The 10,625-nt window shown below is 52.9% G+C and overlaps 1 protein-coding gene across 1 annotated transcript in view; it reads right to left on the bottom strand.

Annotated features, from left to right (window-relative positions):
• The window catches only part of Kcnk5 (potassium two pore domain channel subfamily K member 5), a 34,754-nt gene extending 24,607 nt beyond the window's left edge, over positions 1–10,147 (bottom strand). The window contains exon 1 of the mRNA XM_004624186.2: positions 9,613–10,147. Within this exon, the coding sequence (XP_004624243.1) occupies positions 9,613–9,798 (186 nt within the window). The 5' untranslated portion in view covers positions 9,799–10,147. The remainder of the gene's footprint in view (positions 1–9,612) is intronic.
• Positions 10,148–10,625: the final 478 nt, after the last annotated feature.

Below are 10,625 nucleotides of genomic sequence, written 5' to 3' on the forward strand. Positions count from 1 at the left end.
CTCTCCTGTTCTACAGCACAGTCCTGGACCAAAGATGACAATTTATGACACTTTTATGAAGAATCGAAAGAGACAGGAGTTTCCAGACATAAGTGATAAGCAGATGAAAATGCAACTAACCAGCTTTGATGACACATTATACACATGCACCGAGTTATCACACAGTATCCCATAAAAATGCAGTTATTGTATGTCAATTTAGAACTAAAGTCTCTCCTTACCCAGCCCAAACTGATGTGGCTTAAAGGGGTAATGGGGGATGTGGGCTAAATTCAGTCATGGAAGCTGCCTCTTTTAATACTTCACAGCCTGCCAAAAGGACCAAAGTGTTGGCCGCGATCTTGACCTCTGATGAGCGGGCTTCCAGCCCGAAGGCCTCCACATCTGACACCCCCTCCAAGAGGGGGGGTGCCTAGCTCGCTGCAGAGCACCGAGCAAAACACAGCAAGCCACAGGGCAAGGAAGGCTAAAGCCCTCCCAATCACTGCGTGTGCCACTAACACAGGCCTGGGGGCAGGCACATGGGGCCACTACTCCCATCACGTTCTTACTACGTGGGCCTAATTCTGCAAACAGATGAATCTGGAAGGTAAATCTGGCCAGCGTCACAGCTTAAACTAGGACACAGGTAACACTGGGGCCCGGGTGAGAACAAGCTTAACCCTGTGGCTCAAATAAAGGCTTCCTTATCCCCAGCCCCAGCTTGAGGCCACACAGACACATGGTTCATTGCCTCCTCCAGACGTGGCTGCTGGAGAGACTCCGGGCAGCCACAGTGCCAGCCTCCAGCTACGTGATCAAGCAAGGCGGATCCTGCCACCAACCACCCAGAGCAGCTCCCCTCCCAGACTCAGGACAAGTGTCCCCTTGGAGGAAGGGCCTGGCTAAGCAGCTGCAGCCAGATTACTGGGGGCAGTCGAGGTGACAACAGCCAGAAGTGTGTAACCCTGTCCGAATGGCTCAGCTGAAAATTCAAGTATTTAGATAGAGGAGAAGAAAAAGAACCCACATCTCAGAGACAAATCAAAGAGTCCTGGTTACTGAAGGTGCTCTAAGAGGGCCCAGCCCTGCCCTCAGTTCCTATGTGGCCACCACCTGGATCCAGGAATCCTCCAAAAGGAAGCGCTTAACCAAGGTTTGGGTCTGGAAGGGAGGAAGAAGTACACAGGCTAAGTTCAGAGCTGAACGCTCACTCTTGGGGGAGGAGGTTGTGCCAGGTCAATTGGCAAAAAATACTAGAGTGGAGGGCTCTAGGGGAGGAGCTTGCTACATCGTATCACTCTCCCTCATCCCATCTCCAGATCAGCTCAGTGCATGGACCTCAGGAGTCCAGGAAGGTGTCAGTCAGGGACAAGCTGGTACCCACAGAAACGGGGCACAAGACAGCAAAGACGACTTAGCAAGTCACCTGTCACATGCACCAGACACTCCGCCGAACATGTCAGCACTGACTCTACGGGCATGAAGGAGAGCCTGCACTAACAACCCATGTCGTGGATGAGGTCACACTGCTCAGCAGCCTGGAGGTGCAGCCCAGTGTACCCTAAGCCTCTGGAGAAGGCCACAGATGATGGGGCTTTCCCACTTCTCCGCCTCTGCTCCTTGCCTGCGCCCTGCCCTTTCATGCAGCCTCATGCAGAGCAGGATGGTTCTGACCATGGGCTCTGGGTTCCAATCCTTGTTCTTCTTCGGGGCCTCAGACAACTCATTCACCTTCTATGGGCCATTCTGCTGCTACTGCTACGAAGTCACAGGAACCCACTGCAGAGGGTGGCTGCCCGAGGACCAGGGAGATGACACATACGAACAAGGCCTGTGGCCCACATGCACCCTCTTCCCTGCTTGAGGTGTCAACTTTTGCTGCAGCTATCCCTCCTCTCACAGACAGGTGCAAAGCCCGATTCATCAAGGGAGGCAGAACCTCAGCCCTCTACCCAGCTACACACAGACACAGGCCATTCATCTGGCCTTGGGGTTCCTAGCCAGGGGGAACAACAGTGACTCCCGGCCCAAAAGCCTGGCTCAAGCAGACAGCAGTAATGGCAGGCACCCCTAGATCGTGCCCAGGACTGCTGGCCACCCACTCACCTTGCACCCCTGTCAACTGCCAAGCCCAGAAGTAAAAATCCATCTCTTCTGGATGCACACCTGGAAAACCCCCAGGTGCCTTCCTGAGGTAAGTCCCTAACAGTTCCTGACCTCCACCTCCAGATTCAGGGCTCCCAGAGGGCAGGGCTACTAGGTTCACTGGCAGCCAAACCCCAGAGGTGTCAGGAAGCAGGAACTGAGGCATCTGAGGCCCTCAGGCCCTGGTCCACCCTCCCACCTCCACCATCTGCAGCCCATCGCTCAGCACTCGGGGCTGCATTTCCCCTCATGTCACCGCCTAGGTCCAATTTCCTCTCCACGAAGACCAAGCTGGGGCTTCTGAGGCATCACTCAGCAGACAGAACTCACTGATGGCAGGTGGGCCACTCTGCACTCCCCACCACCACACCCCCCACCCCTACCCAGGTCTCTAAGGGCTTGGGTAACTCCACACAAAAAGCCTAGAGGCCTCAGGAGTGGCACAAAGCTGGGCAAGGCACCCCCAGTTCTCCAACAAGGGTGGCTGGTGAAGGGGCATCCTGGAGCAGCCAAATGGGAGGGCTGGCTTTGTTCTCACTGAAAGCTGGGGTGAGGGGCTGGGCCGTCAGCCTCTGGAGCATTCTGGTAAACTCCCCACTGGTCACGAGAAAAGTATTACAGACAGCTAAATTTGGTAGAAATATCGGTAATCAGACAGGGCTGGGCCTTCAGAGATGGATACAGAAAGCTACTGTGGCTGGCAGTGTAGTCACTGAAGGCCAGACTTCACGAAGCACTACTCACTGACTGATATTCTAAATAGGCACCCATCACTTTGCAGCATTCACCAACCTCCTTAGCCCACCCCTTCTGGAAAAGTCCTTGTCCTTCCCATGTGCACTTAATAGGTGACTTGCTTCCCAATCTGATCCCCATTTAATCAATATTACCCAACTGACTCTACTTGTTATAACTGCAATGGTTCACATGGCCTTGTCCCACCTCATACACACCTTGTGATTTCCTATTGGACCAACATTCCCTAAGCAACTGCATTTGAAATCTTATTGATTATAGCTCTGTTCCACCTCGAACCTGCCTCACCTCATGGCTCTACTCAATAAACCCCTTGAAAAAAGGGACTGGTGGGTGACCCACCTTCTGGGCCCCCTTTTGTCTCTTCTCTTATTAAAGAACCTACTCTTAACTGCCACTGTTCCTAGAATTCATCCTCACTTTTAGGGAACACTAACTCATTTCCGTCAGGCAGGTTGGGAGTTTCTTTCTCCTATATCAAAAGGAAGGCTGAGACATCCTTATCACTCACACTCAGGGGGAAGGAGCTGCCCACAGCAACTCTGGGGTGGAATCTTCCACTTTTTTTAAGTTGCAGATGACAGTGAAGGAAGAGGGACAGTTCTGAAAAAGGCCACCCACTGACCTCTCCTTGAAAAACCACAAAAGCCTGAGGGGGCTTCGGATTCATTACGGAGACTTACAGGGGCTTCAGTATCTAACCTTTGATTTTTCTGGCCTGTGGCTTCAGTTCAGCAGGACACCCCTGTACCCCAGAGGCTATGGGCTAGAGTCAAAGCCTCTCCTAGTTACTTTAAAAAATTCAGCTGAGCCAGATGTGGTGACACACGCCTGTTTTTGCAGCACTCAGGAGGCTAAGGCAGAAGACCGCCTCAATTTTGAGGCAGACTGGACTATACCGTGTGTTCAAGTCCAGCTTGGATTATATAGTAAGATCCTGTCTCCAAAGGAAAATAAAATCTAGTTGATAAGATACCCAGAAGTGAGCTTATTACATCATCTGGCAGATCTGCTTTTAACTGTCTGGAGAATCCCCACCCTGTTTTCCAAGGTGATTGTACTATTTCGTACACACCAAGACAAAGACCATCATGTGATTCAACAGATAAGAGCTATCTGGAGTGGCTTGAATTCATAGAAACAGAAAGCAGGATGGCAATTACTGGGTAGAGACACAAGAGTCTTGTTTCAAGGGGTATGCTCTTGGTTTTGCAAAATCAAAAAGTTCTGAAGATCTGTGTCACAGCATTCCGGAGGCTGAGGCAGGAGGATAACTTTGGCTAGCCTGGGCTACACAGTGAGACCCTGTCTCAAAAAAAATGCCTAAAAACCTTGTTAAGACAGGAAATTTTAGGGCCGGCTTGATAGCTCAGCGGGCAAGTGCCTGTTTAGGCTGGCACAGTAGCAAGGATTCAATCCCTGGTGTGCCTTACCAGCCCCACCCCTGGGGCGCACTGAGTCAGAGATTAGACTGGGCCTGGTGGCATGCACCTGTAATCCCAGCTCTAGGGAGGCTGTAAACAGGAGAATCACTATGAGTCCGATCTAATAGTGAGACCCTGAACACCCTGTAGACTCTGCCCTAAATAAATAAATATGTATATATAAATGAAGACAGGAAACTTTATGCTTGTGTCTTACAATGGGGACTATGCAGGGCCAGGGTGCAGCCTGATGTGTGTAACGCCCTGGGCTCAATCCCAGCACCAGGAGGCCTGAGGAAGCTCAGAAACCCACCACAGCTGTGCGTGGACCTCCTAGCAGAGTATCTAGACGTGGCAGTCCTAGGGAGGTGAGGAGTCTCTGCTCCTCCTTCGCAAATCCAGAATGCCGCCTCACCTGCAAGTCACAAGGGGCAGAGGCGACTGCTTCAGCAAGAGCTGGGCTCCGCGGGGGTGCCCTTGGAGAGATCCCTGCTTAGAGCAGCACGCCCTGCATCCACTGGTGGGAGGGCAGCTCTCTTATTCTAGGATCCAGGGGGACTTTGTGACATGGCCAGAGATGCGCATCGACCTCCTCCGCTCCCTGAAGGGGGAGCCCACGGAAGGAGGCAGAGACAGGCAGGCGCATTTGCTGTGCTCTCCCCACCTCACTTCTCCTCCCTGTCACCCCAGATCTGGCCGGCACCCCTGCAGACCCAGCACACCAAAATTCCCTTGGGGGTTCTGTCCCAAGAGCTGCCTCCTCTGCTCCCCAAAGTATTACCCTTCCCTGTCCCTAACCCCTCAACACAATCATGCAGTATTCAGAGCTGAGCCCAGTCTGCCAGCAGACAGCCAAGTTCAAGATGAAAGCCTCTGGCCTGAGGTCAGGGCCAGCCAGGCTAAGCCTCGGAAAGCCTCGGAACCAGGAGGATGTGTTTCTCTTAAACACCAGACTATAAATAGGGCAAAACCCCAGGAAAATACTTAAAAGCAACAATCATCACAGCCCTCCTTCCAAGACTCCCCCAGTACCTTTCAACTCTTGCAAATTTCTACCCTCAATACCTCTGTCCTCAGTCACTGTACAGTGTGCACTCATCCTAACAGCTCTAGGAAAATTCTCAGAAATGACTTAATAAAAACTCACTTTCCACCAGGGCAGTTAACTAAGGTGGACTTATCAATTTGAGGGGTTTTGTTCTGTTGGATTTCATTTTTGGTAACCCTCAACTTCCAGTGGATCACAAAACAAGCCATTAGGAAGGAATCTTTCTGTTCCATTTGCTCTCACAATCCCAAACCTGCCTACTTGTTCCCTTCAGTAGTTCTGAGAGGGTGAGAATCCAAGCTGGAACTAATGATGTGAGGCCTCTCAGATCCTTCAGAATCAAAAGATCTATTGTGCTCCTTTTACTTACAAAGGCAGTTAAGTGGACTAGGGGGTTTTACGATTTCCACCCAGGCTTGAAACAAAGTGTGTGGGGGAGGGTGGGGGTGGGTTCCTATTAACCCTCAGCTCTCCATACAGTTCTACACTTCTAGCACCCCACTGCAGGCATTTTGGTCAGATGTAAGCACAGGATGCTGCTTGATTCTACTTTGCAAATTTGGGAAGAGGGTAGGTGTTAGCAACAAATGCCAGAACTTCAAAACTGGAACAGGCTTACCACTGCTGCTGCAGGATGTTATACAGTACCAAGAGCTCGGCAAGTGGACGGGGAAACGTGGACAGCTCGAGTATGCCAAGCACTTTGGTGCTTAAGAGGAGATGATTTCCATGGGGGCCAAGGCTTCTGGTTTTTTATCCTTGTCCATAGGAGTTCAGTGGGCATCCAATAAATGCTGTGGACAGGCTGGGGTAGCCTCAGGAGAGAGGGCTTGACCAGCATGCATGGGCAAGGCCCTAGGTTCCACAGGATGTAAATAAAATGTTGACCCCCCCTCCCCCAGCCCCAGAACACCTGAGATCTGAAAAACCCAACTCTGCAGCATGAGGTTGGGTTATGTCACATGACTTATCTCCCTCATTTGTGGGACAGTCTCAGAGAATACAGAGGAGGGTACACAAAGGGCTTCATCGAAGTGCCTGGTGCCAGATGGGGAGCTCAGACCCCTCGTTTTCCTGAGCACTGTAAGCTGGAGGCAGAAGCTGAGAGGGGTTGCCACCCCATCCCTTCCCCTCAGCTCAACCATCTGTTTTCAGGGGGACTCGCGCATTGAGGGAGGGGGCTTCCAAAAGGTCAAGTGCAGAGGGCTCCAGTGATGCATTATTTCAGTCCCACGGGGAGTGCAGGCCAGAGCCTGCATGCAATGCCTATTCTGGAGAAGACAAGAAAGCAATTTCCAAGCGGTCCAGAGCGCAGCTGAACCAATTTACTGGGCTCACTTACAGAATAACAATGCAGCTGCCTCACAGGGCCAGGAGGGGGGCCAAAGTAGCTGAGGGTGTAGGCTCTGGGGTAGGCCTGGGGGCATCCTCCAGACTGTGCCTCTAGTGCCCTGGTGGCCACTTTAACTTCTCAGAGCGTCAGTTTCCTTATCTGAAGGCAGAATGTCCTGGTACTGCAGGCAGAGCCCACGAGAAGCCACCTTTCCCACAGTGCTCAGTAAACACAACCGCCAGAGGCAGGAAACCTGGTGCTCTCCATCAGTATTTTGCTTATGTTTTTTTCTTTCCTGGAGCCTCACTCAGCCCTGGCTTTGCAGACGAGGAAAAGCAGGCAAAGGTAAGTTAACTGGCTTGCATGGGGCCGTGGCCAAGCCACCTGGCAAAGCAGCCTGTGCCCTGTCCCCTGAGATGACCCACATATATACAAGGCCCAACAGAGTGAGGAGCGCAGTAAACGCTACCACCCCTCGCAGAAGCCTCTATAATACAGAAAAAGCAGCAAGAGGTGGGGAAAGCTGCCCACTAAAACTCTGATACGCGAGATGGTTCAGAAGGCAGAAAGGAGAGCAGCAGTGTGGTCCACTCAACCAGCCGGAAAGCCAGGGAGGAAGCACCTGAGGACTTCCGAAGTATTTCTAAAGAGAAGGGATTACCTCGCTTTCTTATGCATTTGAAAGTGAATACAATTTGTGGGTAAGAGAAACAAATCCTAAGCCAAGCTGCATCCCCCACCCATGGAATTCCTATAGCAGCTCTTTTAGGGATCTTGAGGCAGTTCAGAAGCTGCAACTAGACACCAACCTTGAGGTGGAAGATGCCCAAGCAGCTCAACAAGAAAGGTTTTTTGGAGTTCTCATTTTTCCTTAGGCCAATTTCCTGAGAATAAGGCAATGCCCAAGTCACAGATAGGAAAGCCTGGCAAGGCAGATTTCTACAGATTAAAACTCCTGCTGGCAAAGGCTTCCGCTGGTTTTCACTTCTTGGGTTTTTTTTCTATGAAGGGAGGGGACAGTCCCAAGTCACAGATGACCTGAGTTTTTAATCAGTTGTTTTTTATTTTATTTTTAACTGGGCATAAGGATAGAGGTATCCATGTTGAAGAATTTATCTACCTGTAACCAGCGTCCAAATCAGATTGGCCTAATGCCCAAATCCTTCTAAATGCTATCTACCCACTTTTTGGGGGGAGGGGTCAACTGTTGACAGATCAGTGGAACTTGAACATAAAAGATGTCCTGTCTGAACACCTTAAGGAAGCCGTGCAGCCTCCAAAGCTACCACCACCAGCTGCACCCGGCTGCCTAACCCCTGGGCCACCGCCACCCCCTTCCCTTCTCCTTCAGTTTTGAAGTTTATTTTCCCACATCTAGCCTTGAATTCTTTCCTTCCTTCCCCTGCTGGAGCAGCAGCCCGGAGAGGGAAACAGCCCGAGGGCAGCTCAAGCTTTAAGCATCCTCCCCTCCCCCCACAAACAAGCCCCTGAGCAAACTAAACAACAACTGCTTCCTCCGGAAGGATTGTTTCCTCAAGGGAAATCATAAGGCGACCCCATTCCCCCAGCATTACACATGAGACACCCCCCCCCCCGCAAGAACACGTACTGTTCCGGAATTCCTGATAGGAGGAGCAGAAAAAAACAAATGTCTTCGGAAGCTCACTCCCAACCTCACCTCCCCTCACCCTGGACACTGCCCCAGTTCAGGAAGGAGGCGCCACCGAAATCCAACACAGCACCTGCCAGCCTTCCACCGGTCACCAAAGGACACCGGTCTACAGGCCCTGCTTCCGAGGAGCTTATATGCTCATTTGTGTGAATGTTCATCTGGTCTTGGGACAAAAATAAGATAGTACTGGCAAGACGTCGCGATTTCCAAACGCGTTTAACCACTACGAAGTACAGGGCGGGAAAGAGACACACAGATGGGCTCATTCCACTCCACATACAGGAAAACTGAGAACACTCAGCATACAGTATCACAGAACTGCTGCAGATTAAACGTTTCTCGTTAGATTCCTCTCCTGCCATCTTCCACTCCAGGTAAATAGAGTACTTTAGACGACACTACCCACCCTAGCTCCCTAGTGAGGCCTTTTTAGTGCTGGCCAGAAAGGACACAGAGGAAGCTGATCCCTCAAAAAGCGGAGACAGAACAAGAGCTGGCCCCAAAGTGGCCCAAGGTCCTAGTGGCCCCTGGGATAGCTGCCCTCACCCGCCTCTCTTCCATACAAAATCCTTCCGCCCTGAAAAGGGACAACCAGGGTTTTGCTCGCCGGTGCAACCCGCTGCTTTCACGAAGTTTACCTCCAAGCCCTTAAGGAATGTCTCCGCGAGATAAGCCTTCCTGGAAGCCTGACCTTGTCCGCAGCATTCCAGCCACCAACCCTCGTCTGGTGCGCTCAGGCACAGCGGAGTTCCCCGCTTCTCCGGAGCCCCGCGGGGTCTGGGAGATTTTGCCCAGGTTTGGGTTGCGGGGGAGGGGGCCTTGCACAGCCCTGCGGAGTTCAGAAGCCGGCTAGAGCGGCACAAACCCTGGAGCGGGGAAGTGGAGCCGCAAAGGGTGGCACCCGGCTCGGCTCCCGGACTCCGGGAGCGTCTCCAAGAAAAGATAAACGACTTTATCCGCCCCACAGCCTCCCTCCAAAGAGGGAGGCACCCACACCGCGCCACCGCGGGCCCCAGTTCAGTCGGGAGTCAGCCCTAAGTTCTCTCCCCGGAGAGACGAGTCTCCCAGAAGTTCTTTCCCCGGAAAGACGAGTCGCGAAGCGTGGACGATTTCCGAGTCCCGCGGCGAGCGACAAATATGAGGGGACGTGGCCTTCCCTCAATCCAGGACCTCCCCAGGAACTGAGTCATCAGAGGTTGTACCCCTAAACCCCTAGCCACAGGTGTCTATGGGGATACCGGTAGTCGCTCACCTGCAGGATCTTGTCCAGGCCCTCCTGGCTCAGGCATGGGAACTCGCGCTGTAGATGCAACTTCTGCGTATAGTAGTTTTTCTTGGCCTCCTTCCAGTGTGGCTCTTCCAGCACTTCGAAGATCGCCGCCCCGATGGCCAGGTAGAAGATGATGGCCGAGGTGAGCAGAGGACCTCGGTCCACCATGGCTGTCGGGCAGCCGCCTCCTCCAGAAAGTTCCCTCTAGCCCTCGCTTCTCGGCGGCCGCCGGCCCGCAGCCTCAGCAAACAGCTGTTTGAATTTGGAGCTCCGCATGCGCAGTGCCCGGTCCCCCGGCGCCGCTCCCGGGACAAAGTAGTTTAGCCAAGTTGGGCCACCGATCCAAGGAAGCTGCGTGGTGGGGTGGGGTCGGGAAACACAAAGGGGAGTCGACGGGGCGCGCCGAACTTGCCCGGCATAGGAAGCGGGGCAAACTGAGGCTCTAATTCCAAGGAGACACGTGTATCGCTCGCGCGCGCTCTCTCCAGCCAAGTGCGCCTCGCCCGCCTCCGCACACTTCTTTATTGCAGCGCCGGGCTCGCTCGGCCCGCCCGCGCCGGACCCAGGGGAGGGGCCTGTGGCCCCGCCCAGATACGGGCCCGCCCTTACGTCGGCCCCGCCCCTGCCGTTGTCTCGGTGTCTCAGCGGTAACCCAAAGGTGAGCGCTGCAAGTGACATGTGCGCCGCTGCGCGACCCACCCAGATCTTCACACCCCGCGGCGCCCAAGGGTGGCGTTCTGTGGGACTCGCTTTGGTTGTTCCGTAGATGCATTAACTAAGATGATTGTGCACCTTGTGTCTGAGGGCAGGGATCTATAACTATTAGTTTCCTTGTTATTGAATTTTCATTTCTTGATGTTCTTTCGAAAGAAAGCCTGACTCAAGTCTTCCTGACTGTCGTTTGCTTTCCTAAAATCCTGGGGGAAGGAGTCTAGAAAAGGGGCTGCAGGGACCGATGAGATAGCTCAGCTTGCTTAAGCAAGCGCTGGGCCTGA

The sequence above is a fragment of the Octodon degus genome, unplaced genomic scaffold (genome assembly GCF_000260255.1).
Source record: "Octodon degus isolate 3935 unplaced genomic scaffold, OctDeg1.0 scaffold00005, whole genome shotgun sequence".
NCBI classification, from domain to species: Eukaryota; Metazoa; Chordata; class Mammalia; order Rodentia; family Octodontidae; genus Octodon; species Octodon degus.